The sequence below is a fragment of the Trematomus bernacchii genome, unplaced genomic scaffold, assembly GCF_902827165.1.
Source record: "Trematomus bernacchii unplaced genomic scaffold, fTreBer1.1, whole genome shotgun sequence".
NCBI lineage: Eukaryota > Metazoa > Chordata > Actinopteri > Perciformes > Nototheniidae > Trematomus > Trematomus bernacchii.
The window spans coordinates 1976596-1997840 of record NW_022988050.1 but is presented as its reverse complement, the minus strand read 5'-3'; the positions used below and the strand labels follow the sequence as shown (position 1 = coordinate 1997840).

The following is a 21245-nucleotide window of genomic DNA, read 5'->3' as shown; positions in this document are numbered from 1 at the left end:
ATAAATTGTAATTCATATTATTGCTTTCAACTAACCTAATACAGTTATGTGAAATCTGTTGACATAACACATTTACATAAAGTCAACGGTTCAGTTTTTTAAGTGTATCTAAAGTGAGGCACGACAGTTTTTAAGCTTTAGGCAGGCGCTCCTGACACGTCTCCATGGGCCGCTTGAACGCTCCCCTCCCAAACACTTCCACGTTGGATGCTAGCCAGGAGATCACGTTCCCGGGGATGTAAGAGCTGCAGTTGGCCATCGACTGGATCTCCACCGGCTTCAGGACGCGGTCCCAAATGTTCACCTGACTCAGCTCGCCCACGAAGGCCTGTCCGGCATCGAAGCGCCCGCCCACCACGTCCTGTAAGAGCAATAAACAGCGGGATGGTAATTAAAAAGAAGCATTATGAACAATGTAATCAAACGTTAGGAGGAAGTACTTGGTGGGAATATTGGTGGACAAGACATTAAACATTTAATTGAGGTGTTTCTGTTCAATGCCATAAATAATGAAGCACATAACACTGCGTGCAAATGTGTGAAAATGTCTGTAAATCTTTAATATGCCACTGATAGGGTTTTAATTAGGATTTGTTTAGGAAACCAAAGAGTTTATATTTGTTTTATAGTCCTTATTTGTGGAAATATACTACAATGCTTGTTTAATTGTCCATATGCCACTCCATACACACAATGGTCCATCTGATATGTGATCAAATCCCAGCTATACATACGATCATTAGGTACTATTAAAATATAGAAGCCACCAGTATACAGTGTGTATATTGTACAGTCATCTGAGCCCCTTTTCCCCCTTATTACACCTCATTACCATGTTCACCATCTATCATAGTTAGTGCTAAAAAGTAAGTAAGAATGAGGTTGTTGTAGATAGCATTCGTGTTTTTGGTTTTCGGTCATAAACCAGTGTTGAACACATTTGACGTGACGATGTCTCTACATAGAAAGGTGAGAGGAGCATCAAAGTCACAATAGTTTATCCTGAGGGGAACATGAATGTCAGGACCAAAATTCACACATCAATCATTTCAATACTTGTACAGATATGTACCTTCAAATCCCAAATGTCATCCTCATATTGGCACTCAAAGAAAATGTCAAAGGATCAATATACAGCATATCATCTGGGAACCATGAATATCTTTAGACAAATGGATGGAAATCAATCTTTGTTGAGATATTTGTAATTAATAATTAAGATAGATAACTTCATAACTGCCAGGGAATCAACACGTCATTACGGTTCATCCTCTGGGGAACATGAATGTGTGCACAAAATTCAGTTAGACCATTATTAACATATTTCAGTGTAAACTAAAGTGGTCGACCATGAGAACAAAATGACTGTTCCTAGAGACGCTAATATGGCTAAAAACACATTCAAATGTTCCATGTTTCATACAAAAATATGATTTGTTGCTTTTCACTTGTTGTTTTGTATTGGACAAGATGATCATAATACTAAGAATACGTAATGTAATATAATTGACCTTGTTTATTAGCGAGTGTTGACTCTCTGTGTCTAATTACTGACAGTGTAACCGTGAGAGAACACTACCATCTGATCTTGCTTACGCACAGCACACACACAGTTTCATTGGTACCAATATGTCTAGTGACCTTCCCCTGAACCAAGTGTGTGTCTATTGTGTTGAAGCTTGTTGAAACCAGCTCTAACCCGAAAATAATGTAACATTTTATTTCCAATTCAGGACAAATGCTCTTAGCCTTTCTTTGCAGAAATCACAAGGTTGAGCTGTTTTTCTTTAAAATAAAGTGTAACAAATGTGAACTTGTTGCCCAGTCGCTGCAGAAATCTTCTGATTGTGCTCGGTCCCTCTGCAGAGGCTTTGTTATTTGCTATTTTCTCTAACAAATATGGAAAGACATTTTGTTTAAATGACAGATTTCCATCGAAGTTGCAGTAAACTACTAGGTAATGTACTGAAGTAAAAGAAAAGAGGTACTTGTACTTGAATATTTTCACATTATGCTACTTTATACTTTTACTACATTTTGTAGGCAAATGTTTCCAATTCCAAATATAAATCTACTAATATATTATCATATATTATTATAGGTTTAGCTACCCAGTAGTATATCAACTAATTTAAATAATACCCACTTTTACCAAGTGCAACATTAATGCATCAATAATTATAATAAAATCATTATCAAAAACGAAATACATGGTGTTTTGTTTCTGCATAGTGAGTCATTTTACTTTTGGTACTTAGGTACTTGAATGCAGGACTTTGACTTTAGTTTTTTTTTAGACTGTGTTATTGCTACTTACTTTTGTCATGCAACTTGAACATGTCATATAATAATAAGGGTTTCAAACATTGGTTTAATTTCCACAGAAGGTTTCTCATTCTTTTAATAATGCGCAGATTGGTCAGCATCAATGGGCAATGATAGGCTTTATTTTTTTACTATTATCTTGGTAATTGTTTTGTCATGATAACCTTACCTGCCACCATCTTATTTCTGCTTCAGGTGACGTTGATATTCCATCTGCAGTTTGCAAAGGTGTTCTAAAAAATAACCCTGCTCATAACAGAACCACTTGACATTACACCAAGAAGTGTTTGACCTGTGATACTGTAAGAAATGATGCTCCGTCATCAGAGGTGATTTCAGGTAAGTGCCTGCTATATTTGATACAAACGGCCTAGAATAGATAATGGCTGCGCTTTCTCACCTGCTCCTGCCCCAGGATGATGACCCCCCCGGGTTTGATCGGGTGCCAGGCTGCCAGGTTGTCTCCGCTTCCCAGCTTCTCTCCGTCTTGGTAAGCGTCCCATTGGCCGTCCCGTGTGGTCCAGGCGATGCAGATGTGGTGCCACTTCCCGTCCCGTACCTCCAAAGGAAGCTGGGCCACCTAGGATTCAAAAAGCAAAGCATTTAGCTGTGGTTAGCATCCATTACGTTTTGCTAATAATATGAAAGGAACAAAAAATAACGTGATAAGCCAAGAGGTGGGACATCTCTAAGCTGGTTGACCAATCACAACAGAGACGGCCAGCTAACCAATCAGAGCAGACTGAGCTCTGGTTTCAGACAGAGGGTGAAAAGAGGTGCTGCAGCACAGTCAGTATGAGAAAATAAAGAGGTTTTTGAACATTAAAGCATGGAGACATGTCACAGTAGGGACACAATATCCAATTATGTAACCTGAAAATAAGCATACAAGGGCCCCTTTAAAAATGCATTAGATTTTATAAGCTTATATTATGATATTTCATGTCAAATATTCAGTTGAAAGTAACTGCCAAGTATATTTTTGTTGAATTAAACAGAACAATAATAGACCTTGTAGACTGGGGCTGATTTTACTGATGAATAGTGATGGATATATTCTTTCAAATCCGGCAATGCAATGCAAACAAATTAGCTGTGTTTTTCTTCCATAAAACCACATGTATAGTATTGCTGCTGGTTGACTTGCCTTGTCGTTGATGAGCAGCTCTATTGGGTTATTTCCCCATTCGATCAGCACTATCTCGTTGGCCTGCCCCGGGACACCGTAGGAGAAGGGCGTCCCGATGCCAGGACTGGCGCTGGACTTGATCCACATGCAGAGCGTGAAAGCGTACATCTCCGGCAGGGTTTTGGTGACGCGGCCGTACAGGTAGTTGGTCCGCTGGGGGAGGGACAGCTTAAACTGCTCCGGGGACTTAAAGTCTCCTCCTCCTGTAATGAGACAGAAAGACAAGGAAGAGGAAGAGACACAGTGGGAAAGGTTAGAGGTGACCCAGGAGGCGTTTTAGAAAAGAAAGACAGGAATCAATAAGCACTTCTCCTTATCAGTTCAATAAAAAGACAAAGGGAAAGCGTACTTTAACAAGTATGAATGTAACTACTGCACAAGCTTTAATGTGAAATGACACAAAAATAAGAACATGTATTGCAATAGAATATAATGTCCTTATTGCACTAGACTAAGAATATGTATTGCACTGGAATAAATATAGACATTGCATGCGTATGAATTAAATGTTCGCACTAGAATAAGAGTGGTTATTGCAGTAGATCCAGTTAGTTTGCCCTTGAACAAGCAGACTTCAAATGACACATTAAGGGTCGTTTGATGTTTGTGGGAGTTAAGTTTGCTTATGACAGAAGTTTCTAAAACATGTTCATAGTTTCCTTGGAATTACCACAAGGTAACAACATCCCATCAGCATCACCTCCCTTTATGTTTGATACACAGATGTAATGGAAAACCTCAACAAAAGTGCCTTTTATGTCAAAAACGTCTGTCCCTTCGTCTCTGATTCATCAGACCCTCTCCACTCCACTCCTTTATTCCTCTGAGTGCCTTCCTCTGCCTCCTCTCCATTAGTGTAGTAGATAGCTTTATGCTTGATTATATGCATTTTCCTCTTGTGTGGCACCATGTACCATATTCCAGTTGGTGGGAGGTAGTGGAGTACAAATACTTCGTTACTGTACTTAAGTACATTTTTCTGGTATCAGTACTTTACTCCACTACTTATTTTTCTGACGACTTTTTACTTTGACTTCTTACATTTTGAACCCAAATACCTGTACTTTCTACTTCTTACATGTTGAACACAAATACCTGTACTTTCTACTTCTTACATTTTGAACACAAATACCTGTACTTTCTACTTCTTACATTTTGAACACAAATACCTGTACTTTCTACTTCTTACATTTTCCAAACAGGCTGGTTCCTTTAGTTTGAATGTGTGTTTGGTGGCGTGATCATTATTATTTAGAGTCATTGCGTGCCTATTGATTTGAACACGATCCGTGTATCCATCATTTCCTGGTCTTCTCTAAAGAAGAGGGACCAATGAAAACGTTGTCATGTTGCCGTTGTTCAGCATGGAAACATTCATTAGCTAACAATGACATTATTGTTCTGTTAATATAAAGGGAGGTCAGGTACTCTTTAAAACAGCTGCTAGTTATGGGTACTTTTTACTTAAGTACATTTCAAAGCCCATACTTCTTTTAGTCAGTACTTCTACTTTTACCAGAGTATTTTTAAACACGAGTATCTGTACTTCTACTTGAGGAAAGGATGTGTGTACTTTTGCCATCTCTGTCCAGTTTTGACTCATTTTACCAGATCATCCCAAAAAAACCTCTTATCTGGATTTTATGATGTGATTTTGACACTTCACCTTTCTCCAGCTCACTGATCCTGTCCACCAAAGCGCTCAGAGTACTCTCGGTCTTCAGCCTGTACTCGGCCGTGGCGTTGGACAGCATGCTCTTCTCCTCCTCCAGGTTGCTGACCTTCTTCAGGAGCTGCTTCTCCAGCTCCCCGAGGCGACGCTGCAGCAGGTCCCGCAGCTCGGTGGGGAACGACGCTCCGGATACGTTGGCTCTCAGATGCTGTTGCTAAGGAAGGACGGACGGGACAACATGAGCAGGAAGTGCACACCGAGAATCATCAGCCCCCATGGAGCTTACATCACCACTCTATGATTGACAGGCCCACAGCGTCAGGGTTGTATAACGCTTTGGTTTTCCAATTGTGTTGTTTGATTAAATGTAATTAGGCTTGGCTTGTTGAATTCACTGTGACACTTATTAACCACCTGTGTACTTTTCATGCTAATTTAAAGCGGAAAAGCTCATTAATTAATATTTTTGGACATGTTAACTCTCACTTGAGATATCTGCAAGTATTAAGTCCTGATGGGCTCCATAGACAATGAATGGGAAGGGGGTTGTTTGGATATGTGAAATCCAAATCTATAGTAAGATCCTCTGCCTTCTATCAAATCATATACATATTCCTATATTGCACTGCACTGTAACTTTGAATATTATATCTTATTCTATTTAGTTGGTTTCGATTTTAATTTGTTCTAGTTTCTTGGCTTTTTAACAGTTTTAAATGTACTTAAATGTCATTTTTCAATGTGTTTCTGTTGCACTATATCTTGGGGCTTTAAATGTTTCTTTATAAAGCCATTTGGATTGCCTTGTGTTGAAATCTGCTATATCTAAACTCGCCTTGCCTTGAAACCCAATATTTATGTAATCAGAACATTCCCCTGGGTGAAGTGTCGTCTATAAAATCACTCTAAATTCGGTTTCTTTGAAAAGGCTTCAGATTCTCATGTTTTTGATTTTGGTAAAGATTTGTTAATTTTCACATATAGTTCTGTGATGTCTTACACCATAGGAATGACGTATGTGTCTGACATTAAGCATAATTAACCTTTTAAACTGGAAAAACTAATTTTACTTTATTCTCGCTTAAGAACTTAGCTTAGCAAACTCCCAGGCAGCACAACTGGTCCTGCGTAATTGATTAATTAATCTCATCCTCAGAGATACCTCTGATTTGAACAGTGTTTAATGATTCTCAGAAGTGCCAACAATGTGCCAACTAAGTTTAACGTCACAGCAGTGTATAGACAATGTGTTGTAATCCTATAATTCCTAGAAGTCAAACTGTTCTTTTATTTATGGCTTTGGCACAGAGGCTTGCATTGCGCATTTCCTTACCTCCAAGTTCTCCAACCGGTCCTTCAGCCCTTGCATGGTTTTCCCCATACTGTCGATGCTGTCATTTGGATCTCTGGGAACATCCCCCATCGTGTTTTGCTTCTCTTTCCCCCAGGAAGCCCCCTTGTCGTACTTCCTATCGTCGGTGGTTGAGGCACAGAGGGACAGCTTGGTGGTGAGCTCGTTGATGGTGCCTATCTGTTTGGAAATCATTTCTTTCTGCTGTAGGATTGTCTCTCGGAGCTGCATGACGGTATTTCTGAGCTCTTCTTCCTGGCCCCCCACGTTTAGCTCGGGTAACAATGTCACCGGGCACGTGGGATCTCCGCTGAGGGGAATTGCGCGGCAGATGTACCGCTTTCCATCATCCAGCTGTTCATTAGTGGCTAACTGACCGCGGCCCAGGGCACACAAACTCACCAATCCGCACAAGAGTGAAAACATACCGGCAGAGTTACAATTAAAATTAAAGCCAAACCCTAAACACTCTCTATCAAAATCCACCGGTAACTTCGGTGCGTAAAAGTGCAGGTTTACCCCAAAAACCTCACGTATAACTATCTCTACTGGGTAGCGCCATGCTTGAACAGCAATATGAAGACAGGTCTGAGCAGACAATCCGATCAGGGGTGACTCGGTCACTGTAAGCCCGGTTAATGTGGCTTGTGTTAGAGGAACTATTTGTGGCTCAAACAGAGAGCACTGCGCGGTGCTGATCGGACAGCTCCTCTTAGGAAAGAGGATTACCAAAAAGAAAGGTGTCTGTGGAGCTCTGCGATTGGCTGTAGTAGGCTGACGTCAGCATCTGGGTCAAACATTTGTTGGTTCATTTATTTGCAAAGTGAATTATTAAGCAATGAAGACTAAGGAGTTGACTAATTACAACATTTAAGCTGAGGGTGGCTAACATTGGGAAGGTGTGATAAAAACAATGGAGTCTCAGTTTATTGTTTGTTTGTTTATGATGTTTTATGTTCCCATAATGAATGTATTGTTGTCTAGAGCAGTCCTTATTCAACATTAAGATTTGGTCAGAAAAGTACAGAAGAGGATTAGGGCCACATTTTTTTGGGAGATCTCACCAGAAGTGGGTTTTTTTGTTCTAACTTTAAAGCCAGAATTGTAAAGTCTGAACAAAAAAATCGTTACACATTTTTTAAGAAAACATGCCTTTGAATCAATAGTGTTATGTTTTCATTAAAGTACCAAAGTTTAATCGATATTGTCATAACATGCCAACTCTTTCTTTCTCTCCAACACATCAACTGAGGATTGGGGAACACTATTGGTAGAATGTAATGAAGAACAATTGCGGAAATTGGTGCTGCAATGTTGGTAAATAACGCAGAAAACGGGCCAAAAGGGGGTCATTTCACTAGATAAAAGTGATGCAGTGCTCTCTACGCTGCCAAAAACCCATTAAAAAAGCTATCTAATTCCAGCAGCATGCTATCAGCTGCTCCACATGATAAAACTGGTCTGGTTTACATGTTAGAACAATAATATATTGTTCAAACGTTGTATGAATTGAGCAAATGTCATGAAAGGTGCATGGTATGAGTGTAACATTGCTTCAGAACATCAAAATAAACTTAAATTAAACACCTTGCTAGAAAAATGAAAATGAGAAATGTATTTCAATTTAGTGTCAATTTCAGGCATCAATGTCGATTCAATACTTCTGTCTGATGATATTTCACTGTTGATTTAAATCCAATTATGCTATCCGGGTGATAGAAAACCAGGATCCTAAAATAATATAAAAAGAACGACCACAATTATTTTATAAGTTTAGTAACAATCAGAAAAGTAAGAACACAATATACAAGCAAGTAATTAAGACATTTTGTACCACTAATTAAGTGCGCCACTTGAGTTTTCCCAGCCATAACAAACATGAGAAATCGTTATGAATGCAGGTGAGTCCTTCAATAAAGGAAGCATTGAGGAAGAAACAGGATGTGGTGGTAAACAATTAGCCACAGCTGCCTGCCTGGCTGTGAAAGGTCAATACATCTCGGTGTGCAGACTGGAAGACAGACCACTGTGCTTTGAACACGGCTCCGAATCATTCAAGGATAATTCTTTTTAATGAGAGGAGAAACAGTTTGGTTTCATTCACTAAGAGCACATTGTTGAGCGTCTGCGTTTAAAAAACAGCAAGGAACACAGCTGCAGGACTTCTTTTTGGCTCTAAATGGATGATCAGATAGTGACACTTCCACTCAAGTGATTACACAGAAACGTTTGTTACTAGGCTACATCCCTACAGGCAGTTTCAGAACAACGTCAATGCAACACATCAGTATCTTGTAAAATAAAAACCATCTGCAAAATGAGATAGGTTCAACCAGTTTGTGCCATCTGAAATGGAAAGCATTTTTCATTAGCTTCTCATTCATCTGAAAATAATGGGGGTTTTTTTGCGGTGGAAGAAGGAAAAATACGAATTTAAAAACACATTTTAAACCGAGCAAAGGGGTCGGGCCCCATCCAAAAGGATGAATTAAACTTGGGATGTTGTGATTTAAATAATAAGACAGTAAAGAAGACAAAAGTTACGCCGTACGTGAAATATTTGGATAAATTGAGCTTCTTTTTGAACATAAATGATTGTTTCTGAGGGGAAATGTCCCTTTGTTGGAACCAAATCCCAAATCCCTGGCCCAAATCAGACACTGATTTGTCACGAGTTGTCATAAGCCAAACATGATTTGAACCACTGGTCTGCATGTTCTTTAATAAGCAGTAGTATTTTTTAATTTAAATACAGCTGAAAGTAACTACATCCGAGTGGAAGATAGGTGGAATATTTCCCCCTGAAATGTATTGAAAAGTAGTAGTCAAGTTTATGTAACACATAACTGAACTGAAGTTAAGTAATTTGATGAATACTTTCCATCACTGTAAGTGTAAGTGGTTTGGAAAGCAAAGGAAAAAGAAAAATACGAAACGTTAAGGACTGATTTCTCTGATAAATGGTGTTTGGATAATATCATTTGGCAATACTTTCAATAGATTAATTTCAATCAGATATGTTGTAAAATATTTTTGCTACTGTCGTCATAAATTATATTTGGATTTTACAACAGGACAACTTCCCAACAAATGTAAATGTTATCAAAATACAAGCTAATTTTAGCGAAAAGATTTACGAAAATATCACAGCACAGATTTTTGGTGAGTGGAGAAAGAAAGAAAGAAATAGGGGAAGCGGGATCTTGCTGTATTGTTTGGGCATCAACACCTTCAGTTTGCTGTACACAGGGTTTGTAGCTTTGCAAAGCTTGTGAAACATCAATTATCATCATGGGTAACGCACTCTGCCTCAGTTAAACCCAGAGTTTTGACATCACACCTTCTTTCTGCTACCGAGGTGAGAGAGACAAAAGGTATTAGCCAGTCCAATTTGAACTCATGCTGATTGTAGATGCTGATTAAATCACATTATAACAACAACCATATTCACAAAGCAAGGCATGGAGTCTTATTCACAAATGTTCATCCGGCTGGTTCGCAGAGAAAATGTCCTCTCATTCTGCAGACCTCAAGGATGGAAAGAGTGAATGTGGATGTGCGCATGAATAGATTTCCAGGGTATTGTTGATGATCAGGTTCAACGAAAGTGCACTTTTTTTTCTATATGAGAAATAATAATGCAGGGGTGATCAGGCTTCATCATAAGGTACATCAGCAGCTGCAGAAGTGCACACAAAAACACACACACACAAATCTAATGGACACATGAGTGGTTTCTGGAAAGCGGGAACTACAGCGTGTCATCCACTCTCAGGATAAAGCCCCTGTCACACAAAAACCTCACTAATGAAACGAACAGGACAGCGCAATAAGCCTGTGACAAACATCTTTTAGCAGATCTTTATTACTCAGGGAACAGAGAGCGAGAGGGAGAATGAGAATGTCACATTATATGTCACATTATCTTGTACATTTGGTATGATATTAACTGAAAGGGATATCATACTGCAGTATTTTGCCAGTGGGTTCACTCTGTGGAAAGAGGAGGCTGTGAATGAGAAAAATATCAATCAAAGCCATTAGTAATGAATCTAGGCGGGAGACAGGACATGATGAATAATTACCGTCTTTCAACCTGACTTCATTATTTCCAAAGCTATGGAGAAGAACCATTATGTAAACGAAAGAATGTCACATCTTTAGGCCATTTACACATTCATTTGAATGCATAAAAGCCACTTCATATAATGTCAATGACACTTGGGAACATCCTTTAAAATGATCATGAAAGATACTATACTTTAATTTGCACAAAGATCTATGAAAACCAGATAAAGCCATGTAAAATATTATTTGGCACCCATCATGTTAATATTTTCCAACATTAATAAAAGAACAACACATAAGACGTACAAAACAACAACCAATAATTGACCACTGCTATGACCTGTTATTTCTTAAGCCATATCCTTACAACATATTTAAAAACAACACAGTCTCTGGTGATTTATTAGACACCGAGCACTGAAGATTTCAGAGCAAGTGACTTTACCCACTTTCCTTCATTGGACTGCCATCTTGTGGTCAAAACAAACAATGCAAACTCATACAAGACATTTTAAACAGTGAATAAAGTACCTTTATTCCAGGGTTTGTGGCAGCAACATCAGAACTCTTCATGCATCAATTATCCAGTTTTATTTCCCACTCCTCAGTATCAGCTCTTAACGGTTGCCATGTTATGAAATATCCCTCTAAATTGACATTTGCATGGTATTAAAGCCCTAAAATGTATTAGAATGGATGAAAAACACATCCAACAATCAATCACTTAATTTAAATAATGTCCCAAGACCCATTGTACCACACTACCCATGGAAGTGACTGTGCGCAGTTACCTGCTAATTTACCTCCTCTGCAAACAACACAGGGAGCCAGAAGACCATCGAAAATGATGGTCATATAACCACTGATTTCCCTTGTGTATCGTTCCGCTGGTACTATAATTAAACGTTTGACCAATAAAACCCATTTTAACAAAACTGTTAATCAATTTAGTCACTTCTTTGTATATGAATTAGGCAATCAAACATCATGACGGTGTATTCATTCATAGAGGAAAATACATAAGGAAACTATGATGCACAATACGCGGAGGGATATCACACATCTTTGCTCGGCTCCGCAAACCCTCTACAGCAGTGTGAGCGCGGCGGATACCAAGCGACGGTTTCCTGTCTGTGGCGCTGGGTGAGTGCAACATTTTCGCTTTTTCGTATGAAATGTGACCAAATAGTAGGTGTTTTCCATAGCCTACTGTGAACGGATAACTTTTAAACCCGGTTTTGTCTGAGAAAATGTGCTTTCTCCCTCTGGTTTGAGTTTATTCCCTCCTTTAAGTTTGAGAGCAACGGGCGCTTTCTTTCTTTGGGAAAGCTAGCTTGTTAGCTCGCGGTTGCTAGCGTGTTCTGCAGATTAATATTAAATGTGCATGTGTTGGCTTCATTGAGTGGATGCATTAAGGTGTTACGCCTCTTAATAATAGAGTAGTTTCTACTTTGCACCTTAAAACGGTTTTTAATTCACAAATACGATCGGGGGATACAAAAGTCGTGCTAACTGATGCTTGTGATGATGTCATCAATGTGCGCCCGTTAAGAGGCATGTTTGTGGATTTGTTACATGATGTGTTTTGCTTATCAAACTCTTTAGATATACAGTCTATAGTCAAACTCTGACATTCTCTCGATATTAATGAGATTTTTGACGCCATTTTCAGCAAAAATCATGTTTAGATTGAGTTCAAGTCAACTTTATTGGCAACTTCTCTGTGTGTGTGTGTGTGTGTGTGATACAAACGGATCGAAATGTCGTATCTCATCGTCCCAAATAATAAAAACACATACATATAGATACACACCTGAACACCCACTTTAACATTATACGAGTATGTATAGTTGTTAGTCACATATCTATAAGTATTTAACTTGGTGAGATTGTATATTGTAGTGTACATTCAATTGTATTCAATATTTTCGTTATATTGTGTATTATTTAGATACTCTATTGATATATGTCCTTTCTATTGTGAATTTGTAGATACTAGCTGCTTTTTATTATATATATACTTGCCCCATGTTCCTTTTATTGTATTATATTTGTATCTTATTGCATCTTATACATATTTTTAACTCGTGTAATGCTTCGGAATACACCGCTGCTGTGACAATAATTTCCCAGTTTAGGATAAATAAAGTATCTATCTATATATATATATATATATATACAGATACACACATTAATCAAGATTCAAGGCTTTTATCGTCATGTGTACATAGCTACAGTGTATATATGACAATGACATTCTTAGGTCACAGGCTCCTCCAACAGTACAACACAATAAAACAGATAATAGTGCAAGTAAATCAAATAGAATATAGTAGAAACAGTGCAGAATAGTCTATATTCAGGGTGTCCGCGGGGTCTTAAAAAGTATTAAAAGTTGATCAATTTAGCGAAAATGAAGGCTATTAAAAAGTATTAAAACGGCATTTTCCAAGGTATTACATTTTGTAGCTTGTTTTCAATAAGTATATAAATTGTCCAAAGAGGTTGTATTCTACAGTGTGCCTGAATGTAATCATTGCGTAGGTGTGTAGTGTGATTCTGTGTAGTTTAGTTATGGAATCCCGTTGGATTTGACGTCATCTGAACAGGACATCGCACGCTCACTGCTTGATAGCGAGCGAAGGCCCGTTTACGCCGGTTGTTAAACAACATCGTTATGGGGAAATGCAAGTTTGCGTCCAAATGGTTGGAAGATAAGGAGGAAGGACAATCAATACTGTATATAGTCAATGTGAGGTAAAGTGTGTCGCCAATGTAACCGGTTAAAACTCCAAGTGGCGATGAGGTCTTAAAATGTATGGAAAGGGTCTTAAAAAAGGTCTTAAAAGGTTTTACATTTGACTTCAGGATTCCTGCATATACCCTGATATACAGTAATTGGAATATTGATATATATAAGTTGCAACCAGGTGAATGTTATGGATGTTCTTTCAAAAGTTCAGGTGTTTAAGCGTCTAATGGCCTGTGGGATGAAACTGGCCATATAAATAAATCCAATTTAATAAAACGGCTCTCATTTCCCCCTCTCTTTCCCCCCACAGTGTACATGTTATCCCTCTGAGATCAGTGCAGACTGCTGTCTGCCCCCCCCCCCCTCCCTGCTGCAGCCATGTCGGTCCCGTCGGCCACCATGGCCTTCGTGCCGGCCCCCAGCCCCACGGTGGTGGACCAGACCACCCTGATGAAGAAGTACCTGCAGTTTGTGGCAGCGCTCACAGACGCCAACACACGTGAGTTCATAGACCCTGAACTGTATTTGTGTACTTGATGTCTGAAATATTATTCATTTACTGACAAAATCTATCCATCTATAATCACATTTAATGTATAAGTGCATGTTTTTTTTTTTTTAATAATCTAGCATTCAAAACTATCTTTAGTGATTTAAAGCCAGTTAAAGTTATTTTTTTTTAGAACTTTTGTTAGTTAATAACTGATTTGTATTAATTAAAACATTTTATTTTACAATTGTAATAGTTACAGTTGGAGCTCATGTAAGGATGGATGCAGCTTTTCCATTAAAAACTAAAAAGTTCATATAGTATTTTTTTATATTTAAAGGAAAGCATTTTAATACACATTTCTTATACATACTTAATTGAATGTACCTTTTAATTATGTTGAAGTTGTTGAGGCTCTTGTGCTCAGCTGGGGCGATGTGATGAGAGGGATGTTCTTTAGTCCAGTCAAAGGTACCTGAATGTGAGAGCGCTTGTTTGGGTAAGTATGTGAGTGTGAGTGTGAGTGTGACGTACCCTTTGAACAACCTGGATGCTGTAAGCCAAACTGATAAGATCTGAGCGTCCCTGCTGAGCACAAGGAGACGGCCGTGAACGTTTAAACTGCATCTTTTAGCAAGTTTGATTGATGCCGACATTTTGTCCTTCAACTTCCAGCCGATGAAACGAAGCTGAAGATGATGCAGGAGGTCAGCGAGAACTTTGAGGTAAGTTTGATGAATGTTTTATCTCTTGTGATGTGTTGTGATGGATTTTAAGAAGTCTATTCAAGTGTAATTCTCTAGGGATGTGTTTGACCTTGGACAATACAGTAAGTGTTTCATGCCCGGGAAAAAGGCCTGCAGCAACAAAGAAAAGTATTTGATGACATTTTGCACATTGCCAACACCTGACTGCAGGATCGGCCGAGTTACTACATGATGTAACATGTCCTGGACTTTTCATTTCAGAATGTGACATCGTCTCCTCAGTACTCCACCTTCTTGGAGCACATCATCCCTCGCTTCCTCACGTTTCTGCAGGATGGAGAGGTGCAATTCCTCCAAGAAAAACCTACACAGGTGAAGCTTCAGACAAGAGTTGGGCTGATTTGGTTAAATGTCGAAACATCACTGTAGGGATTGACTGCTTGCTGTGATTATAATGTCAAACACCCTCTGAGTTAACTAGTTCATTTGATCATATTGTTATGGTGTAATCTTACGCACATTCGAATGGTCTGCTTTAAAATATTATCCATTTTTTCAGCAATTGCGGAAGTTGGTGCTGGAAATAATCCATCGAATTCCTACAAATGAGCACCTGCGACCGCACACCAAAAACATCTTGTCTGTGATGTTCCGCTTCCTGGAGGTATGAGTCCTATTCATATACAGAACATTTTACATTGTTTTGCATCATTCATTCATCGTTATTATTCAATTGTTTTTACTGCTTATAGTTGATCTGCCATACTCCCTTAAAGCTAATCAGTTTCCGACTCTCAGTAAATGCACTTAAATAGGTGGAAAACGTATGTTAACTACTACCCAACATTTTCCACGTACCAGTTAATGTTAAGGTAATACTTATTTTGAGCTTTTTACAAACAATTACAACAGCCACGGTTCCTACGGTCATTAAAAACCAAGTCATGGAAATTCAAAATGCAAATTCCAGGCCCTGGAAAAGTTCTGGAAAACAATATTTTTCCCAAAGTTTTGGAAAAGTCATGGAAATGTAACTAAAGTTGCATCAAATATAATTTATATTTTATCTAATCGCCGAAATAGTAATACTATAACGATAATAAATACTGTATTGTATATTAATGAAACGTAAAATGGCATTTTGCTGGTGAGAGATTTTTACAATCACGCCCTCTAGTCTACAGTGGCTTTAGTCTGTAGGAGCTAGTAAGCCTACTATTTGATTTGTTTTAGATAGGCACAACATGTTTCATATGCAGACCTTATTTTCCAGCTTACCATGTTAAAATAAAAATGTTTCAGTGGTACCGCTGAGAAAGAGTAATTTTTTTGGTCATGGAAAACGAGGTAAAGGTCATGGAAAAGTCATTGAAAAGTCATTGAAAATCATTGGTGAAAAAGTGTATGAACCCTGAACAGCTAGAGTTTATTGCTATGGCACAAGTAAGGTAGATAAGAAAGTTGTTGACAATGATAATTGATGATTTCACTCTGATCTGTTGGTATAAGAAATGTTTTACAGCTATTCTAAAGATACAGGAGGTTTTATTTGGCTATCTCACACTCATGCTGTTTTCTTTTCACAGATTGAGAGTGAGGAGAATGTGCTGATATGCCTCCGCATCATCATTGAGCTGCACAAACAGTTCCGCCCTCCGATTTCCCAGGAGGTGAGAATCTCAGCTTTATTGACACCCAAACAAATACATAGCTGTCCTCAAATAGTGTCTCTGTTTTGTACCTGTACTGAACTGGCGATTTGTTTATGGTATAAAGAAATTGTCAATATTTCTGTGATGCCAGAAAAGTCAATATCAATGATTGGTTTCCTCTCATTCATTATGAAAAGTGAGAGAGACATTGAACACTTTCTTGAAGCCTTGGATTCACACGTTTCCCCATAATCCTCTCTTCTCAGATTCATCACTTTCTGGACTTTGTGAAGCAGATCTACAAAGAGCTTCCCAAAGTCGTTGTAAGTACACCCTTCTTTGCAGGTTTCAGTAAACAAGTGGAGGACTTTGTCTCTCCTCTTGCTTGCCACTTGTGTCTTTTTGTTTCCTTTAACCACTGTTTCTTTCTGCTCCTCTCAGACCAGGTACTTTGAGAACCCGCAGGTGATCGCAGAGAACACGGTCCCCTCCCCAGAAATGGTCGGGATGATCACGTCGGTGTTGGTCAAGACGGCACCTGAGAGGGAAGACAGCGAAACACGAACAGTAAGACGACCAGGAGTTTATATTTCCACTTGTTTTAATCCAAACTGCTAAAGTACTGTCTCTAACCACAGGATGGTAGTACTGCACCACCAGAAACAGAAACCCATTTGTCCAACAGTTGGCACATAATTAACAAGATTAACCACAAAATTGCATTCTTACTAACCCTAAAATAGTAATAAAAGTTGTACTGGTGTATCAACTATTTATTTAATTGCACATGCACTTTTTGTCAGGTTAATATGATGCATTAACTTAATGTGGATCTAATGGGACGAGTGTAGAAAATCTGTGACACATTGTTATGGAAAATGTACACAAACTGACAAGGATTCAAGCCTGCAGCCCTTTGCTCAGAAATAGTATAACCCTTCTTTAAAACTTGAATTTGTGTACTTTTTTTTCACTGTGTACAATGGCATTCCTGTATTTATTTTAGAGTTTAGAAGCAAGTGGCATTTCGGTCTTTCCTCATTGTGTTTCTCTCCTTGTTTCTGCCTCCAGCACACCATCATCCCCCGGGGGTCTCTGTCCCTCAAAGTTCTGGCTGAGCTACCTATCATCGTGGTGCTGATGTATCAGGTAAGGGACATTAAAAACTCTCTTAAGTATAACCATAAAACATTTTTTTTTAATACATTTCTTCAGTTGTAACCATGAAGTACAGTTGGGGTTCATGTGAAGATGAATGCAGCTTTTTTTTAGAGATGTGGGTACGGAGGAAAAGAGAGAGGGTTTTATTTTCTGACGCTGCGTGAGTTCCCCATATTTATGTATAAAAGACATCAAGTGCATTTTGCATGATAGGTCCCCTTTAAAAACGAAAAAGTTCATATAGTATTTTTTGGAATTTGAATATTTAAAGAAACACATTTCAATACAATTTTCTTATACATAATTAATTTAATGTACCTTTTTTAATTATGTTGACCTTGTGCTCAGCTGGGGCACTGTGATGAGAGCGATGTTCTTTAGTCCAGTCAAAGGTACGTGAATGTGAGAGCGCTTGTTTGGGTAAGTATGTGTGAGTGTGAGTGTGAGTGTGACGTACCTTTTGAACAACCTGGATGCTGTAAGCCAAACTGATAAGATCTGAGCGTCCCTGCTGAGCACGAGGAGATGGCCGTGAACGTTTAAACTGCATCTTTTCATTTCTTCAGTTGTAACCATGCATGTGTATTAAAACGAGACTGTGTTTCTCCTCAGCTTTATAAACTGAACATTCACAATGTGGTGTCGGAGTTCGTGCCCCTCATCATGAACACCATCATGCTGCAGGTGTCTCCGCAGGCCAGGTGAGATGATTCTCAGTGCCTTGGATACGTTTGAAAGAAAAATGCCGTATAACAACTTTTAAATTTCACTTTACAGCCATAGGTTAAATAGAACAAATTAGATTCCTCTTCATCTTCCTCTCTGGTACTAAGTTTCTTGGTGCTTTTGCCTTTCCACTTCGCCTGACAAAGCCTGAGTTAAAATCCATTTTGGGGAAGTAAAAAGTGTAGAAATTGGCTTAGCAGGAGGTAAACGCTCTCGGGGTAGCAGGAGTGTTAAGCGTTCGCAACACGACAGAAATGGAGTTAATTTAACAACTCCTCAGGCAGGTATAGAGAGACGGTTCTCCTGATGTGTTGTACCAGCTGTGACGCAAACAAACAAATCACCCATCCAGAACCAAGTCCCATATGTAGACCAACTATATCAACCTCTTTAATCGTCACCTACTGCAGGTAGACAACATCATTAATGCCTTCTGTTACAAAAGTATCACTCGTCGTCACAGGCTTGAGCTTCAATCTCAGGATCCATGTATTTATGATCCTCTCAAGAATGGAAGTAGTCATCACATACAGAGCATCAACTAGTTCCTGAACAGTGTCCTTCACATGCTGATATCCAAGAGAGGGAGTTACACAGTCACAAGATGGAGGAATACCAGTTCTTCTAAGTAATCATACATACTATCATGTACAAAATACTGAGTTTTTTTCTCAAAATGTTGGTTTTTGACTTTTTCTCAAAATTCTGACTTTTTTCTCAAAATCTCAAAATTCAGACTTTTTTCTCAAAATCTCAAAATTCAGACTTTTTTCTCAAAATCTCAAAATTCAGACTTTTTTCTCAAAATCTCAAAATTCTGTATTTGTTTTCTCAAAATTCTGACTTTTTTTCTCAACATTTCAAAATTCTGACTTTTCATTCAAAATCTCTAAATTCTGATTTTTTTTCCCAAAATCTCAAAAAAGCAGTCATCACATACAGAGCATCAACTAGTTCCTGAACAGTGTCCTTCACATGCTGATATACAAGAGAGGGAGTTACACAGTCACAAGATGGAGGAATAGAAAGCAGTATTCAATGTTTAGTTCAGATTAGCTCCACGTCAGAAATGATCATGCTTGTCATATGTGTATCTCCATAGAGGCTGAATCATCATGTTAATCACATAGCTATCATATGCCTAAAACAGTCCTGACGCTCTTCTAGGTAATCATACATCCGGGTCACGTACACAGCTACGTAGGGCCTTTGTTATCATGTGTACTCTGATATTGGAAGACTACATTCAGTATTTTCCCTAAACCTTCTATTGGACTGACTGCAATGTGTAAATTGTGCCGTTTCCTTTGCAGACAACACAAGCTTTACAACAAGGAGTTGTACGCCGACTTCATCGCTGCTCAGATCAAGACTCTGTCATTTCTGGCCTACATCATCCGCATCTACCAGGTACACCTGTTGGATTTAAGCTTACACCGTCAATTATTGAGTTCAATGAGTAATCCTGCCTTACAGAAATATGTGTTTATTGTGTTTTAAGTCTCTTCTTGCATTATGTGCTTTCTCACCAGTATCTTTCAATGTGTACTACACACACATATCATTTTTAAATGCTTGTTTTCTTGTTGCATTCTCTTGTCAGACTCGGCTTGATATTATTTACAAGTGAAAATCCCCTGCATAAATATGTAGATATGGTAAATCAAGCCGGCGTGTTTTGAAGGATTCTTGATATATTTTCTCCTCGTGGGCGTCCGGTGATTGACAGAAAACAGAGTGTATTATAATGTGCTCGCTGATATAAAGACACTGACGCTCAGAAGAATAAAGATAAAACAAGACAATTAGAAAATGAAAATACGACTGTTTATTTACTGAGCTTTTAGATTGAGTTTTCACACTGCATGACAGCACAAATAGCTTCCTCTGAAGATAGTGTTAAAGGCAGTAAACAATCTGACAATTGGCTCTAACTTAAAAGAAAACATAGAAATAATTCAATTTGGGGTTTTAGTGAATAGTTGTTTGTGTTGTTATTGACACCCTGTCTGTCCAAATTAAATGAAAATATATCAAATTCAAAAATTATTGAATAATCACTCCAACATTTGACTTGATTGATGTTTTAATTTCTCTTGGCCGAGCATAGCTTGCCTTAACAACAGGACTACTATGAGTTAATATTGCTTTCACTCATATCTCTTGTATTTGCACCTGACCAGGACCTGGTAGGGAAGTACTCCCAGCAGATGGTGAAGGGCATGCTGCAGCTGCTGACCAACTGCCCCTCCGAGACCGCCCACCTCCGCAAGGAACTGCTCATCGCCGCCAAGCACATCCTCACCACGGACCTACGCAGCCGTATGTACTCACACTCACACACACACTCTCACACTCACACGGACACTGAAAAAACAGGAACATTAAAAGGCTGGAAGATTTGCACCGGTGACACAATTGCACATATCCCTTATGTTCTTTGAAATGTGTTTGTCCCATTCGCTTAAACGAAGAAAAAAAAGCTCGGCTCAAATTACTTGTATGTAAACTGGGACTATTTAGCAAACCTTACCTGTGTAGCTATAATTCTAGTTTTAATAGGAGTTTTAAATATTCTTCCCATTCCCAATTAATTCTTTCCAACACTTATTTTCTCCTCAGTAAAAGTTAAAGAAACTTTAAAGATAATATAGTTTAATATATTCCTCCCGGTCAAGACATTAGCAGCCTACATTATTGCAGAGAATGTCAAACTCTATTTTGCACATTTCACACTGAAATACATTTTTGATAAGCTGTGAACCCGGCTGCAAAAAACCCCCCATTTTTGATTCTGTGACTGAGCGGTGAGACTGAATGAAATGGAATAAAAGCTCAACCACCCATCAGGGGAAACTTGAGACAGCGATAACACATTTGGGACAATTTTCTGCCTTTATATCGTGAGTTACTTCTGGGCTCAAACCATTTTCAGTCATTTGGATCAATTTCTGCAAGAGATTTGACATTTTGGAGTTGCAGAAAACTGAGGAAACTATCTTACCATAGATAGGTGCTGCAGCCACTGTTCTGTCACTCAGGAAGGGGCAGTGATACAGTTACTATTATATTGAATAAAAACACATTTTTCGATATCTTCATGCACGTTTATTATTCTTTTGTCTTGTAAAAATGTATTTTTTAACACCATA

At 38.6% G+C, this 21245-nt stretch overlaps 2 protein-coding genes across 3 annotated transcripts in view; one reads left to right on the top strand and one right to left on the bottom strand.

The window, feature by feature from the left end:
- nptx2b (neuronal pentraxin IIb) lies at nucleotides 1-7165 on the bottom strand. Its single transcript, XM_034119903.1, has 5 exons — nucleotides 6520-7165; nucleotides 5181-5400; nucleotides 3473-3717; nucleotides 2726-2905; nucleotides 1-361 (listed from the first exon to the last, which is right to left on the bottom strand). The coding sequence occupies exons 1-5, from the start codon at nucleotides 6961-6963 to the stop codon at nucleotides 131-133; spliced, it is 1320 nt and encodes a 439-aa protein (XP_033975794.1). The 5' UTR covers nucleotides 6964-7165; the 3' UTR covers nucleotides 1-130.
- Nucleotides 7166-11728: 4563 nt separating this feature from the next.
- The window catches only part of trrap (transformation/transcription domain-associated protein), a 109273-nt gene continuing 99756 nt past the window's right edge, over nucleotides 11729-21245 (top strand). For both annotated transcript variants that reach the window (XM_034119319.1, XM_034119320.1), the window contains exons 1-12: nucleotides 11729-11748; nucleotides 13668-13856; nucleotides 14523-14572; nucleotides 14816-14926; nucleotides 15114-15218; nucleotides 16141-16224; nucleotides 16473-16529; nucleotides 16648-16773; nucleotides 17278-17355; nucleotides 17980-18068; nucleotides 19407-19503; nucleotides 20277-20415. In XM_034119319.1, the coding sequence (XP_033975210.1) occupies nucleotides 13736-13856; nucleotides 14523-14572; nucleotides 14816-14926; nucleotides 15114-15218; nucleotides 16141-16224; nucleotides 16473-16529; nucleotides 16648-16773; nucleotides 17278-17355; nucleotides 17980-18068; nucleotides 19407-19503; nucleotides 20277-20415 (1057 nt within the window). In that variant the 5' untranslated portion in view covers nucleotides 11729-11748; nucleotides 13668-13735. The remainder of the gene's footprint in view (nucleotides 11749-13667; nucleotides 13857-14522; nucleotides 14573-14815; nucleotides 14927-15113; nucleotides 15219-16140; nucleotides 16225-16472; nucleotides 16530-16647; nucleotides 16774-17277; nucleotides 17356-17979; nucleotides 18069-19406; nucleotides 19504-20276; nucleotides 20416-21245) is intronic.